The 17,117-nt window shown below is 36.5% G+C and overlaps 1 protein-coding gene across 1 annotated transcript; it reads right to left on the bottom strand.

Moving 5' to 3' along the window:
- Nucleotides 1-368: 368 nt before the first annotated feature.
- itm2bb (integral membrane protein 2Bb) lies at nucleotides 369-16,141 on the bottom strand. Its single transcript, NM_212976.1, has 6 exons — nucleotides 15,993-16,141; nucleotides 12,611-12,742; nucleotides 9,366-9,572; nucleotides 5,858-5,968; nucleotides 5,618-5,768; nucleotides 369-1,074 (listed from the first exon to the last, which is right to left on the bottom strand). Exons 1-6 carry the CDS (start codon nucleotides 16,065-16,067, stop codon nucleotides 986-988), a joined length of 765 nt encoding a protein of 254 aa, NP_998141.1. The 5' UTR covers nucleotides 16,068-16,141; the 3' UTR covers nucleotides 369-985.
- Between the last annotated feature and the right edge of the window lie 976 nt (nucleotides 16,142-17,117).

The following is a 17,117-nucleotide window of genomic DNA, read 5'->3' as shown; positions in this document are numbered from 1 at the left end:
TTGTTTTATTCCAGCTTTACATTTTTAGTGGTTTGTACCAAGCACGTTTTTGCCTAGTGCTAGTCGTCCTGAGACCAATATTTTTTATGATGACCCAGGGAAAACATGCAAACTCCACACAGAAATGCCAACTGACCCAGCCGAAGCTCGAACCAGCGACCTCCTTGCTGTAAAGCGATTGTGCTACCCACTGCGCCACCGTGCTGCTCCATTTCAATTCATGAAAAAAAAAAACATTTAAATAAATAAATGAAGCTGGTCCAGGGGTGCTTGGGTTGGTACCAAAATTTGCAGGACACCAACCCTCCAGGACCGATTTTGGACACCCTCGTTATAAACCTTTAAACGCTATACATGAACAACAAATGTTTTGTTAAATTTTAGTTTTATTAGATTTAAGGAGCTTGTATCTGAAAACAGAAGAACTGAATGGAGGATCTTACAGACGGTTTATTAAATACAAATCAGCCAAGAACTAAAGGAGATTTCACTTGTAATATTTGTGTAAAATTGAGCATTTCTAATTTGCAGATTCACAGCTGAGAGACAGTGATGACGATGCTTCTTCACTCTGTATTCTAATTTCAAATAGTAAAAAAACTAAAACAGCAGTCACTTTTCATTAAGCAAATTAATTGATCTATTTCAGCAGCTCATGGGAATGAATGAATTATTAAATCACTTTCTAAACGCTGATCTGATTTGTAGTTAAGCCAAAAGTAGTTATTGCTAATCCCTTTTTGTTCTTGTGCACAAAATAACTCTTTCGTTAATCTGAAATTCACACAAATAGCTTAAGAAAAAAACAAACATATACAAACACAAAACATAATACACCTGTATCTAGAAAACATTCACATTTCAGATAAGAATAAACGTGCTGAGAAGAAAGCTTGAAAATAAACAGCTACAGAAGGAAAGCGTTCGACTGCGTTAATTTGGTGTTGTAGATCTGCTGTTGTTGTCAGAGATGCTCATGTGCTCTTCAGGGCTCGCAGATCAAAGTCTCCACAACAAACTTGTTTTCAAAATGGCGGATCTTGTGGCAGTTCAGAGCCTCGCGCTTCTGCATACCTGTAGAGAAAAACATGCAGTGGAAGTGGTTTATGGTGGGCTGACATAGTTCAGATGTACATGTTTATATGGTGAACATACCCAGCAAGCATTCTTTGTTTGTAAAAAAAAAAGTGTCTAACAGACGTCTAAACATAGTCATCTTGGCTAAAACAAGGCTAAATTTGAGCTGTCAGTGAAAATCTAATAGACGTCTAAGAATAGGCCAATCATCAAATAAACAGAAATGAATGGCTTCACATATAAAGTCTGTCTAATCTGTCTATTTGACCACTAGTTCTTACATGTCTATTAGATTTTTACTGACAGCCTAAGTTTAGCCTTGTTTGAGCCAAGCTGTCTACATTTAGATGTCTATTAGACGTCTATTAAACACAACATTTTTTGCTGTGTAATGAGAGAAAATACTGTTGCTTGAGCTCATATTGTGTCCTCCAATAATGTTGGCTCTGTTGGTAAATATGAGCAAAGTTTTTTTTGTAGAAACTTTTCTGAAGGCCCCTGTATACTTTAAATGAAATGGAAAAATGAACTTAAATGATATGATTTCGAACAAACTCTGGCTGAAAGGAAGTTCTTTTTGAGTTTATCTTGGCTGTTTTAAAACAGTTTGTTTTGGTTCTTAAACACCTTTGAGCTTCCATTGGGCCGTGATGATTACACATTGAGTCTGTTCTGGAGCATCGCTTTTTTTGATGTGCGATCCTGTTTCTCATTCCATGTGGGTCAGACAGGAAAACAACATCCTAAACAACAACACTAGCCACATGAACACATTATCCAAACCTTTACTTTACCTTTATTTATCTTTACTATGAGGGTGTACTCACATTAGGTACAGTAGGCTTGAACCGTGTCAAAGCGCGATTGTCCCCCTTCCCCTCTCCCCCTCGGCCTGCACTAGGCATGGGACGATAACAGTTTTTAAGGTATACCGCGGTTTGGTAAATTCAAGGTTTTAAAACCGCCAAAATGATCTGTGATCCCGTTTCTAAGGTATGAGTAAGATTTTTTTTCTTCTTCTTCTTCTTTTTTTTAGTTTTTTAGAACAGTATCTCCAGAAAAAAAATCTCCAAAGATGCCATTTTAAATAGTACAGAAATCTGTGTTTTTGTAACTAATGAAGACAGCAGAAATCAATGATTCATTTGAATTATATAGCCTGACGTTTTTAATGATCCAAAATATTATAAATCTTTCAAAATATAAAATATATAGTTTTCAAAGGGTAAAAAAGTTGTTGTTTTTTGCGCGGAGTGAGCACAATACCGTGATACTGTGAAACCGTGATATTTATCCAAGATTATAATAACATCAATATCTTATACTGGCCCATGCCTAGCCTAAACTCACTTTGCATTATTTACCAACCGGACCTGAGCATGCTTACGTCATCGATGATGGGACTGTTCAGTTTAACAGAGAGAAGCGCTCTCACTCAGCACAGATGAGATTGCTTTAGTTATATTGTTTTGTGTTACTTTTAGTGGTTTGGGATGCAGTGACACACAGACAACTATTTTGCTGAACAGATCAGCCACTTTTGACGCTCATAAATGATCACAATGTCCTTGTGCAGCAGGTATTAGGAGGTTTCCTGATGGTGCAGCTGTCATGCAGATAGGGGTTTGCATCTTTAATCAACTAAGACAGTTTTGCGTTCATTGAAAATTAAGAATGATTAATAAATCCATATGAAACAGTCCCTTAAAAGTGACATTGTGTTCTCAGGTTCGGGCTCAGGCACGCTTTGCACTCACACTACAAGCGTACCATGCCAAAGCCCAACTGAACCGTGCTCTGGCATACCTCTTCCAACCGAACAAGGACCCGCCAACTGAACCTCACCTGAGCCTGATTCAGAGCAATCACAATTCTCAAACAAAGCGGGACAGGGCCCTGAGTTTAGTGTCTGTCCACAGCAAAGAGAATATAATGTAAAGATATGGTACGCAGAAGGCTGTTTGACAGTTATTTATGAAACTCTTTGTCTCTCTTAAATGCCATTGTTGTGTTTAGGTGTACCTGCGAGCAGCATGACACCTTTACAACCACACCTACTGCAGCACAGGGGCTTCAAAGTGTTTGAAAACAGTACACGTCACATGAGCTGCACTAATGTTTTTTTCCTAACAAAACTTCAGACACCTAAAAATAACTAAATTATCTGGCTCAGGTGTTCTAATTGGGGTTAAAACTAAACATTGCAGGACACCAGCCCTCAAGGACTGAGTTTGGACACCCCTGATTTAGGGCAACAGATTTAGGGACCACTTCCCAAAAAGAAATGATTAATTATTAATAATTATATATAAGTTAAACAGCATCTGCGCTTAGGTTTGTCTTTTTTATTATTCCCGGGGTTTCCATAATCCTGGACCAGGCCGTATCCTGAGCAGCTGCTGTGGTGGTTATGGAGGAGTGGAGAGCATGAGACTGATCCCCGTAAGACCCCAGTGACCAACAAGTCTTCGCATTGATCCTGAAGAGACAGCCTGTACACCAGCCGGTGACCACTCCCACCTGCAGCTTCTCTACGTTGGACGGCCAGCACTCTCTAGTCACCGGCGCCTAGATTGCAGCTCTGCACAAGACGTTTGACCATAGGAGAAATGGCTGTGATCAACCTGCCGGGTTTCTCTCTAGGCTTTCTAATTTTCGCCAATTGGTGACGTTTTTTTCCTCGCCGCTGTCGCCACTGGCTTGCATGGTTCAGCAATTGTGGAGCTGAGCATCGATGGATTTACTCTTTAGTGTTTGAACTCTCAGCAGTGAATATTAAACCACGCTGAACTTCAACACTGAAAATTGGACTGACATTGTCTTAATTTACTATAATCTTCTATGTGAAGCTGCTTTGACAGAATCTACATTGTAAAGAACTATAAAAATAAAGATTAATTGAATTGAATAGATTTTTTGTTCCCAAGACTAATCTCAGATTTATTTTTGTCCACTAAACCATCCTCTTCCTAGAAGTTTTGATGAATCATCCTAGTTATCGCACTGCTATTTTTCTAAAGAGGTGACCAGATGTCCATTTTCCACAAGTTGAAATGATCCTTAATGAAAAGTCTGTGACATACTTTGGGTAAAATTTCTCAATGGAAGTGTAAAACAACAACAACAAGATGTTTTATCTTGGCAAAAACAGCTCAGATTACAGCAACGTTTGCTGCGTGTCTCTCCTAATGATGAGTTACTCATGAACGTGTTTGCCATGAATGAGAGTTTGGCCTGTGGATTTCCTTGGCTGTATTCCAGTCCAATGTTTTATGCCCTTCACTTGCTAACTTGTACGTCATTGATTACGTTACACAACTGTCCACTACTGGCGGAACATCTGAATGGGTTAAATTGGAATGCCCTCTAAACCCTTGAGCACTTGGGAACTACATTGTTGTGATGTCACAATTGCAATGCATTCTGGGACATATAGGGGCTGGAGTAGACCTTTGACACAACAATTTCAATTTACATAATTCAAAACATGACTCAAGTCTCACTTATTTAAGGTGGCTTTTAATACTTAATTGTATCTAAACTATTGTTAATGCTCTTAACTTTTTGTACGGTGTCAGAGTTGCCAAAAAGGCACCTTTTAAAAAAATGTATTATTATTATTATTTTACATTTTTTTTCAAGGTATTCATAATCCTGTAACAGGCTGCATCTTGAGCTAATGGTGTGGCGGTCATTGAGTGTTATCCAGCCTCCAGCCCCTAGACTGCAGCTCTGCACAGGAAGTTTGGCCAGAGGAGAAATAGTTGTGCCCAACTGAGCTTGGTTTCTCTCAGGGTTTTTTCCTTCACTTTCATCAATTGGTGAAGTTTCATTCCTTGCCACTGGCTTGCCTGGTTTGGCACTTGTGGATCTGCACTTCAATGGATTTGCTCTTCAGTGTTTGGACTTTTAGCAGTGGAAATTAAACCACACCAACTGAACTAAACTAAACTTCAACGCTGAAAACTGGACTGACAGTTTTAATTTACTAGAACTTCTGTGTTAAGCTGCTTTGACACAATCTACATTGTAAAAGCTCTATAGAAAAAAGATTAATTTAATTGAAGCAGAATCACTTCCTCTGTCAAGAGGATCAAGGGTATGTCCATGTAAGCTCCCCTCGTTCACTTGATAAAGTGATAAGTACTTTAAAATGGCCGCGAGGATTCAACCAAAGGGGAAGTTTGTGAAGTGCATGTCTAAAAGTGGAGTGAACCGCAGCCCTTATGTTTACATCACTCTGTAAAAGAGGAAGTCATGTGGAACAATTTTCTTTTCAAAAGTCTTCCAGGGGGAAATACACTTTGCTCACTTGAATTAACACATATATTTAACACATATATTATTTTCAAACTGTATTGTGTGTGCAAATGCTCAATGAAAGCATTTTCTTTGTTAATATGACAATTGAACTAAAATAAGAGATTCTCCCTGGCTGATATTCATCAAGCCAATATTAGTGGAGGGCTATGTTTATGGAAAAACATACACACTGTTTGTTGTATGCAGTCTAATTAAGTGTTGGTTTGTAGTCTCTCACCCAGAATGGTGTCTCTGCGCTGCAGTCTGTACGTGTCTTTGTCTTTGCACAGGTTATTGATGTAATAGCCCAGATCACTGGTGTCGTCCAGCTTCTCTGTCACCATCATCTCCTCATGGATCAGGTATGTCTGAGGAAGATACATTCCTTCCTGCAAAAACACACACACACAAAATTCATTTAGTGTGAAAAAAGACACGAGAATCCCTCACTGACTTGTGTTTTATTCTGGATGCTTACCTTGATGTTGACCAGGAACTCCTGAAAGTCTCTTGGTGGCATTACAACTGAGGTGTTGAGAGTGATGATGTAGCATTTGTCCAGATTCAGGTCGAGATAAGCAGTCAGTTTCTGAAATTCATACACAACTTCTTCAGGCATCATTTTACATATATAATTACAGACACTACTAAATATTAATTAAATGATTCAAATTATTTATATAACTGATTGTAGACTAAAAAATAGAAGCATTTCGTTGGATTTTTCTCATTTAAAACAAACTTTTGATGATATTTGTATCTTTTTTGCTGTGAAACTCCAATGTAATCATTGTGTTTGTATAATTAGTATTTGTCATATTTAGACAAATGTTAAAAATGTGATTACTGTTTTCTGTTTGAATATCATTTTTAAATGTAATTTATTCCAAACCTACATTTAAGGCGGTACTCACACTAGGTACAGTTGCCTCGAACCGGGCCAAAGCACGCTTGTCCCCCCTACCGTCTTCCCCGACGGCCCGCACTCACACCACAAACGGACCTCGGCACGCTTACGTCATATGACGCTGCTGCGCTGTTTAGTGAGAAGCGCTCTCTCACTCAGCAGCACAGTGGAGATTTGTCTAGTATATTGTTTCAGTCGTTTGATATGCGGTGACACGCAGTCAGATATTTCGCCGAACAGATCCGCCAATTTTGGCGCTCATAAACAATCATAAAGCCCTCGTGCTGCAGGAATGAGGTCTGCTGAAGCTGCGCAGCTGTCGTGCTGTGAGGAGTTCTCGTCTTTAATAAACTACTGCAGTTTGCGTTTACTGAACGGTAAGAATGAATAATAAATCCATATGAAACAGCCCCTAAAAGTCACGTCTCGCTTTCAGTTTCGGGCTTTGGCACGTTTTGCACTCACACACAAGCGTACCGCGCCAAAGCACAAGTGAACCGCGCTCAGGCACACCTCTTCCAACCGGGCCAGGGCCGGCCAAGTGAACCGTGCTTGAGCCCGATTTAGCACACTCGCACTTCTCAAACGATCCGGGAAACAGGCCTGGGCACGGCACGGATGGTATGGTGTGAGTAGGCCCTAACCCTAAAAGTTTTCTGTGATCTGGGAAGTACATAATACACTAATTCCATTATTTATTCTAATTTTACTAATGAGCTAATATTTTAGCAATTGCTTTAACACAAAACATTCAAATGTTTTTCACAGAAACAAAACATTTTAGAAAAGCAGTTAATGTCTGCTCAGTTTACGGTGGATACAGCTGATGTTTGGGCTGATGGATTATTCATTTTGATTAGCTAATGTTATCTGTCATGTTATTTGTCAAGGGCCACAAAGAATTAATTTGCATAGCCTAAAGCCGCGGTCACACTAGAGTTTGAGGATGTGAAATTCTGTTGTACGATGTTGCAAAAAGGTCGGGATTAATCAAGATGGTTAAACATTGTAAAAAGCGAGCGATTGATTCATTGGTTTAAATTTCTGTCCAAAGAGGTCATGTTTTGATCTTTGATTAGTTTCACACAGTCACATAATGCGATTTCGCATGTCAGAGTTCACCAAGCTTGAACTTTGCAATGCAGCGAACTGCTAAACTTCTCGCACAAGCTTGCATTTCCAGACGCAATCGAATGCGCATAAATGGACGTCTATGGGGCGGATAGTTCAGGGAGACTGTGGCTAAACACTATGTGTGTTTGTGTATGGGTGTGCATGTGTGTATGCTCTACTTTAAGTTATGTTGTAAAGGCAATGTCCCAACAAGGTAAATAACTATTAAATATACTAAATAATTGTAAATCGAACCCCTTGTTCACACTAGCAGTGATGTTATAGCTGCCTGTTGCTCTGGGAGGCGACCTTCTGCAAATGCAGGTCTGTGTAGGTCTACAGCACAAATACAACCAGCCTCTGAGCTTGCTGAGAGAGGATCACGTGAGCTCTAATGGTGCTCTTATTGGCTGCTGCTCAAGTAAGCCGATCTTCATTTCTATAAAGTTAAAGGTTTCTCAACTTTGTTGCGTCGCTTGGCATGCCCACCTGGTCACCAACTGTCGCTCAGGTTGACAGAAGTCGCCGGAAGTCACTAACTCTCCGTTGAAATGAAAGGTTGCTTGCAGTGTTGCCAGATTGGGCAGTTTTGAATTTGATTGTGCGGGTTAAAATGGCTTAGGTGGGTTGACAAAATTTGGGCAATTTGGAAACATAAATTTTAAATAACCTTTTTTTTTTTTTTTAACAAAACATATCTGTGTGCTCTTACTCCATTCAGTTAGTAGTGACCAAAGCGTAGTGTAAACTGTTAGCCTGTTAGAAAACTGTTAGAAAAAGTTTAAGAATCAAATTCTGACTCCCCTTCACATGCACACATAAACATCTGACTCCCTTCGGATGCATGAGGTTTACGCAGAAACACAGCTGTACATCATAAACTTTTATTGATCAGTTTTTCCTGGAATTGACAGCAAGAGCGAACATAGAAGCGTTGTCTGATTGACAAGCAGCACTTGAATGTGTTCAAAAGAATGTAAAACGTCATAATGCAGCTACATAAATCTATACTAGGAATCCAAAGTGAAAGCTGGAACTTCTGTGTCCTGCTTCTGTTATGTCAAACAAGTCATAGTTTTATGAGTTGCCAAATGAATTATTTTTAGGCTCACCAGATTTACTAAAGACACATTAGAGCAAACTAGCTAATTGATATTATTAAAACTAACAGACTGAAACAATTTATTTTCTATAATATATTTAATGCAAACAGTTTCTAAACTTTTTAAATATAATATTTAAACAAATAAATCTACAATATATAGGCGAATAGGTAGTGTAATCTACTGAACAATAAGTGCCGTGTTGGGATGTGATCCAGTTATGTTGTAATTGTACAATTGTGGTTCTGTGACTGCTGGTGTTGATTGCTGTATGGATAAAAAATGATGATAATTAAAGTAACTAGGCTAATTTCTGATTTAAATAAATTAAAATTAAATAAAATATGAATCTAATATTTTGTGTGTTTTTGTGTGTTTGGGCAGGTTTTGGACAGCTTTTGGGCTGGAAAAAGTGAGCTATATCTGACAACACTGGACGCTTGCCGCTCGTAGTGTGACTGAGGCTTTAATGTCTGCTCAGTTTGCGGTGGATTAAGCAAAACAACTTTTTGTTTGGGCTGATGATTAATTAATTTTAATTAGTTAATGTCATAATGTCTTTTCAGAAATAAACCAAAACTTCAAGGTGCCACAAACAATAAATTTCCATAGGTTAACACTATGTGTGTGTATGCTCTACTTAAAATTAGGGTGTAAGGACAATGTCTTAACAATGTAAATAAAGTGATAAATAAATTGAATAATTGTAAATCTAAAAATGCAGAACAATTTCTATGAGGGTTAATTTTTGCTCTAGTTTAAAGAATAAAAAACACTTTTTGCTATATATAAAAGCAATCAAAGTCCCAAAAAAGATTAGCTGTACAAATATATGTGTGTGTAACTTTGTATATTTGGTATACCATGGTGAAGTCGTGCAGGATGCCAGCTGGATCGCTGTCTTTGAACTCTGGCACTGGTACACTGATGAGCTCCACCTCATCATCTTCAAAAAAGCTGACATTCTCTTCAATCAGCCTCAGCGGTGCTCCAATTTCTGGGTCCACCTCTTCATTCAGCTCATAGTCTTCCTCGTAGTACTTCAGCCCACAGATAAACACCTGGTCCCTCTGTTCAGTTTTGTGGATTGTACACAAAAAAAAAGAAAAAAGTAGCTATAATGTATCTAACAATTTTGATTTATTTTCATATCTCCCAATAAATCTCTGATGGAAAACAAACATCAAGTATCATCCTACTAATTTCATCCAGATAATGGGCTTTCTCACTATATACTGTTGAAATATTTAGGATTACACTTAACAGAAGAAACTTTGACACTGGCAGATGCAAATTTGAACCCTTTTTAATGAGAATTAATGATGATATGCACAATATTATGATTTTTATTTTGGGTTGAGGAATTAATGTTAAAGGGGGCGAAACGGTGGCTCAGTGGTTAGCACTGTCGCCTTACAGCAAGAATGTCACTTGTTCGAGTCCTAACTGGGTCAGTTGGCATTTCTGTGTGCATGTTCTTCCCATGTTCACGTGGGTTTGCTAAAGAATGCTTTGATTTCTCCCACAGTCCAAAGACATGAGGTGTAGGGAATATGAATAAACTAAACTGGCTGTAGTGTGTGAAAGAGTATTTATGGATGTTTCCCAGTACTGGGTTGCAGCTTTAAGGACATCCACTGTGTAAAACATATGCTGGATAAGTTGGCGGTTCATTTCGCTGTGGCCACCCCTGATAAATAAAGGGACTAAGCTGAAGGAAAAGGAATCAATGAATTCATGTTAAATTACCTTTCTATGTTGATTTAAGTCAAGTGGCAGACATGCACCATTCATTTATTCATTTTCCTTTGGCTTAGTTTCTATTTTATAAGTCACCACAGCATAATGAACTGCCAACTATTCCAGCATATGTTTTAGACAACAGATGCCCATCCAGCCACAAGCCAGTATTGGAAAACACCCAAGACTCATACACTACAGCCAGTTTAGTTTATTCAATTCACCTACAGTATACTCCATGTCTTTGAAATGTGGGGGAAAACCCAGCCAGAACTCGAATCAGAAACATTTTAATCACTAAGCCATCGTAGTGACCCTAAACATGCACCATTTGCAGTTATTATATGGTTAGCTGTATTTGCATTTTAAAACAGATCTGTGACATGTATCTGGGTCACAACTCACTAGTTGTGAATCACTCTTTCATGACAGGTTTAACTCAATGTCCTCTACTAATATTGGCTAATATAAGCAAAGAAGGCTGTGTGGAAATGTTTAACTTTTTGCTCGAAATATTAACAAAGCAAACTCTGCACTCACTGAGAACAAACAATTGCAAACACAGCAGAGTTTTATCAAAAAACAATATCTTTGTTAAATATATGGGTCCCACAGTTATTGGTTTAAATTCATTTTAGCAAAAACATTTTTGAAGTATTACTTAGTACACCTAGTGACTTAGGAATGTAAAAGTGTTCAACTGTAATGTTCTGTTTCACCGGCCTTTACATATAAAATAATACACAAGCCAGACTTATTCAATTATACAGAGGAAGTTTGGTCTTGAGGTCAGAAAAACTAGAATACAACGTCACCTACATAACCATGAATTGGTTGCAAGGGTTTAAAAAAACTAAAAGCCAACTCAGGCATCTTCAGTTTTTTTTCTCAATAATTTGAGCAGATTTTCAGAATTTGATGAAATATTTAAGAATATACAGTTGAAGTCAGAATTATTAGCCCCCCTGTTTATTTTCCCCCAATTACTGTTTAATAAAGAAAAGATTTATTCAACACATTTCTAAACATAATAGTTTTAATAACCATTTCTAATAACTGATTTATTTTATCTTTGCCATGATGACAGTAAATAATATTATACTAAATATTTTTTCAAGACACTTCTATAGAGCTTAAAGTGACATTTAAAGGCTTAACTAGGTTAATTAGGTTAACTAGGCAGGTTAGGGTAATTAGGCAAGTCATTGTATAATGATGGTTTGTTCTGTAGACTATCGGGGAAAAAATATAGGGCTAATTATTTTGTCCTTAAAATTGTTTAAAAAAAATAAAAACTGTTTTTATTCTAGCTAAAATAAAACAAATAAGACTTTCTCCAGAAGAAAAATAAATTATCAGACATACTGTGAAACTTTTCTTGCTTTGTTAAACATAATTTGGGAAATATTTAAAAAAAGAAAAAAGATTTAAAGGGGGTAATAATTCTGACTTCAACTGTACTTAATAAAAGATACTTCAACACTAGTAGATGCAAATCTGAACTTACTTTTATTGAGAATTGATAATGATATTCAGATGTGGAAGGCCGCCTTAGTAACTCAATTGACTCATTAAAGATGAAGATTCTACCACGATATCTATATCTATTACTTATACTATTATACTACCTGTAGAAATTCTGCTTAAAAATGTTACATTTATTTGGCAAGAGAAAAAATAAACAGTATTAAATTCAAAACATTACATCTAACAAATGAAAGAAAGAGGTATGGCATCACCTTATGTTATTGACTATTTTTATTGACTATGCAACCCAGACTAAATATTACATCCCAATCTAGGTGGAAAAATGTCAAAATCTCTATCATAAATGATCCCCCGATTCAAGCATTACTGGTACATAACATTTTTGGTAAGTTTAAAAAGCAGAAGCAATCCCCATGAATTAAAATCCAGCAAAAAATCTGTTATAGACCAAAAACTTGTCATAGAACCGAGTTTGGACATCCCTGTTACAGATTATAAAAAAATGCATAGTGTAAATTACAAAAAAGTAATTGGTGCATATGACCAAGAATTTAAGCCAATTAGTATGGATTGTAGATTCAGTAGGTCTCAACATGAATCCTTTTGAGATGTAATTCTATTACCTCATGAGAAGTCAAGTTTGAAGAAAGAATACTGCCTTAAAAATTCAGATACTGATTTTTGCGCAAAAGATCCAAAGGTTAAACAATTAACCCATTTTTTCCAGCCTTCTTTGCTCATATTTACTAAGGGTGTCAACAATAGTGGTGGACACTCTATAGAAATGAATGAAAGTAAAATTAAAAATCAATGCAAAATGAAACATGGTATATATTACGTTTTGTTTGTGATATTACCATGGTTACATTGACTATCTCACCTCTAACACATAGTACCTATACAGATAGGCTCCTGCCACCACAACGCCAGAAAGCACAAGAGTCAATCCCAGACAGAAGCACCAGCACCACACCCGAGACTGATGACGCACCAGCACCACTGCCTCTGGGTCCTGCAGGACAAATCACACTCAAATCATGACTGCAATTATATACACACTCTTTCAAAAGATTTAAAAAAAAAAAAAAAAACTATGATGTTTATACAAAAATTATAAATTCAGACAATTCTAAATGACAGTGAAGACATTTATAAAGCTTCAAATACTTTTATTTAGACATTTATAGTCAATTATAGCAACAGTGTTTGTAGCACAGTTTTTACAAAAATATCTAAAACTGTTTTGAAAATTAATTAGAGTAATAAAAATGCTGTTTGAGCACCAAATCAGTACATTAAATTTCAAAAGAACACGTGACATTTAAGACTGGGGTACAGAGGCTGAAGAGACCGCTTGAAAATATCCATTTCCTCTGAATTTATTGGATTATGTTTAAGTGTTAATATTTGTTATACATTATATATAGTCATTTCAATCTTTTTTTTCTGGCAATTGGACATTATAAGAAAAAAAAATATTTGTTGTAGTTTATCCACCAGTTGAGTTATTCCACCAAATATGTATGCTTTTATATAATTTAATACCAAAAATATTTTATTTTTTAATACCAAAAATGAAAAAGTGTTTTTTTTTATATATATATATATATGTGTGTGTGTGTGTGTGTGTGTGTGTGTGTGTGTGTGTGTGTGTGTGTGTGTGTGTGTGTGTGTGTGTGTGTGTGTGTGTGTGTGTGTGTGTGTGTGTGTGTGTGTGTGTGCGCGTGTGTGTGTGTGTGTGTCTGTGTGATAGTTGTTAAATAAAAATGGTTCTATTTTTAGGAAGCATATAAATAATAAACAAGGAAGCCTCCTTGAATAAAAGCTCAATGTGTTTATGTTGAGTTATTTTAATTTATTTTGAAAGGAAACAATATGATTATCATCTGTTTTCCCTGTTAAATTCAAATCCCGCATTTCTAGGAACTGTTTTGACCTTCTACAAGCCTGACCTGAACAGCCTGAACCTTCAGTTCTCTAGCTGTATACATTCACAGCAGACAAACAGGAGATATCAGCCTACAATCCAGCTCTGATAAACCCATAGTTTGTTTGTAGTCTATCTACACAGATATTATGAGAAATTGAACTGTTGAGAAAAACAGAAGAAGAAAAAAAAGAAGTGAGATTCTCTCTGTATCTTCAACCAAGAGGTGTCATCATAAAGCTGTTTGGTGTTTGTCAGTAACTTCTGCAAAACTCAGCAAAAAGGAACATTCATTTTCATCTACCAAATGCTTCCTGACTCAAACAATAACTGCACACATAAGCTTATGCATCAATTGAAAGAAAAAGTTCATGAAGCTGTAAAGAGAGACACAGACAACCACTGTAGACCTCCTTATTACATATATAGATACATGTTTAACATTATTTTCACCATGTTATTTCATTGACGTCACTACACAGGCCTTATTTTGAATACATGGAGGCGGGTGTTGGATGGCCTTGACCAGGAATTGCAGATGGGAGTTTTATAATGCTTAATCTAGAAACCTTGCATTCAGCAATTTCCTGATTCCACAGTTAAATTAAATACACATTTTCTGTATTACCAAACTCTACAAAATGCTTACATTTTCTGCTTTGTTTTATTTTTTTTGTATTCTTGGCTTTCATTTTTGAATCCTTTTTCAATGCATTCATTATCTTGAAAATTGCTTAGATCATGAACATGTTTAAAAGTGCCCGCGTTAAACATGCCTCAACGTGTCTGTTTTTCACAACTTATGGAAACCTCTCACAGATATAACAGTAAAGTGTCCTTTTAGTCAGCCAGAAAATATACTTATCTGCTATCTCTCTGTAATTGCAAATACGGCGTTTCAGATCTGAGAGTGGTAAATGTTTGTTACGATGATAAATATAAAAATGTACGTTTGTTACATTAGTTATCAGTTTTTATCTATCATTTCAATTTTATCTATCATTTAATTACAATTGTGATAGTGGCGTTTTAGGTGTCCCATCTTGTACGCTTCAGACCTCAGAACAACTGCGTACAAACCACATTTGAGATGACTTAATCTTGATAACAGCGCTACAGTCTCAACTTCTTTGTCTTTGTTCTATTGAAATGTATTTTGAAAAAAATACAAAAAGGAATAAACTCTCCTTCTCCAATTCAGTTGTGGTGTTCAGTCTTCCTCTTACAATACCCTCTTACTGGAACACTTTATGTACAGTTCTCTGAGAATTTCTGATCAAACTGAAAGCATCTGCTGTTTACTCATATCCATTCCCGTTTATAAATGGCGTTTTATCCTTTGTTTCTTTCAGTTTAACACCCTGGCACCCAGAGGCCTTGACAAACTGGCCACTGTAGTCTTTCTTTGACTTCTTCATTATTTACTGTGGATTGTATACTTTCTGTTAAAGTATATTTATACTTTAATTATACTGTATTTCTTTCTTTTAAAGAGGTATTTATCAGATATTGTCCTTTAAGGTACACAGACATAAAACATTATAGGTGCACCTATATTTTTAGTTGTCTCTACCTTATTTTTGTGTGAGGGTCAGTGTGACACTTTAATTATGTAGTTAATCATTTTAAAATATACAATTAATAATTAAGTCTCTTTTTAGGCATACGGATAAGCAAAAGTCAGAGGCCAACACAAACACACACAGTCTGTTCAGGCAGGTCTCTCACACCCTACAAATACCAGGAAACTATGTTTGATAACATGCATACCTATACATTCTCACATTAGCATGATTTCTGTCAAAATACCATAGTAAAGAACTATTACATCAACACAGCTATGTGAACATTAGTCAGTATTTAAGAAGGACAACTTTCCAGTAATTTCCAAGTTTAAAAAAGGGATTATAAAATAAATGGACTACACCATAACACTTTTAAAAAAGTAAACAAATGGTAAACTTATACGTTTGACCATGCTTTTACTTGTATTAAAATAACTCTTTTAATAAAGGAGTTGTCAGTATACTTTATGAATTTAATGAAGTAATAACTTTTCTGCCAGGATATAACTATGAAAGTGTTAAGCAGTCTTTGACAAACTTTGGGCTGTCAGCCATTTTATAACTCTTTTCACTGATCAAAGTCTGACGCGCAAACATGAACAAAGAAAAACACCTCTGTATTTGAGAGATCTACTTCGCTAAAAGTAATAAGTAAATTTTAACCGAACTAAAATATACATTGTATAAATAATATTCCTTAAACGCGGTTACGAAACAGAAGTACTGTCAATATACAGCAAGATTTGTTAATAACTACGTAACTACATTACCTGTTCTTCGTTAATGAGGGTTTCCTTTTTTGGATCCTTTAGGGCGAAAGCCTTGTTAAAAGAAACTTTTACCATTCTGAAAAGTAAGTTGTTTTTTTCCGTGAGAAGTGCGACAGAGAGCAGAGTTCGCAAAATGAAAGTGTTCAGTTTCCTGATCAGCAGCAATGTTTGTGTGTGTGCGTGACGCACATGACAGATCTGCTCGCGCTGCCTCTAGTGACAACAAAAACCACAACACCTGCACCCCTACAGTATTTAGACGAGCACTTCTAACATACTGTATGCACTTTCCAACTTAAAATTACTTTAAATGGTAGGAGTAAGTTTAGTTAGTATAGATATGGAAATTAACTCAAATAAGATGTCTTATAAAGCCATCATTTAAGGGTCTAACGCTTACAAGAAGACTCACAATTCCAGGGGTCTTAAGGATTAATTCGAAAACACTTGTAAAAAACAAGTTGAGGAATTTTTTTTAAATACACTCGAGATTAAACAAGCTTTGGAATAAACGATACATATTAAATTCTGATTGAATTCATTCAACAATTGTAGTTATGATATGTTGTTTGTAACTGTAGCTACTAAAAAAATCATACTTAAGTAAAAGTACTATACTCAAAGTATGAGTAAAAAGTTGCTTTTTTAAAAGTACTCAGGAGTAGTGACTGTGAAAGTCTGATGCGTTCAATAGTATCTGGATGCAGACATGGATTTGCAAGCTGAGACTGCATATTTCAGAGATGTAAGAAGGTCGCTGGTTCGAGCCCTGGCTGGGTCAGTTGGTGTTTCTGTGTGGAGTTTGCATGTTCTCCCCGTGTTTGTGTGGGTTTCCTCCAGGTGCTTCAGTTTCCCCTACAAGTTCAAAGACAAGGTATAGGTGAATTGGGTAAGGTAAATTGGCTGTAGTGTATGTGTGTGAATGAGTGTGTATGGACGTTTCCCAGTGATGGGTTGCAGCTATAAGGGCAACTGCTGCGTAAAACATTTGCTGGATAAGTTGCCGGTTCATTCCGCTGTGGCAATCCCAGATAAAAACCTAAGCCAAAAAGAAAACGGATTAATGAATGTGAAAACGTAATATTTTGTAGTGCCATTTCAGTCATCGTACATTAGACATGCGTT

This window comes from Danio rerio, chromosome 9, assembly GCF_052040795.2.
Source record: "Danio rerio strain M-AB ecotype USA chromosome 9, GRCz13ab, whole genome shotgun sequence".
In the NCBI taxonomy this organism is placed as follows: Eukaryota; Metazoa; Chordata; class Actinopteri; order Cypriniformes; family Danionidae; genus Danio; species Danio rerio.
Note: the sequence above shows the minus strand (reverse complement) of the source record. Positions and strands in the feature narration are given on the sequence as shown.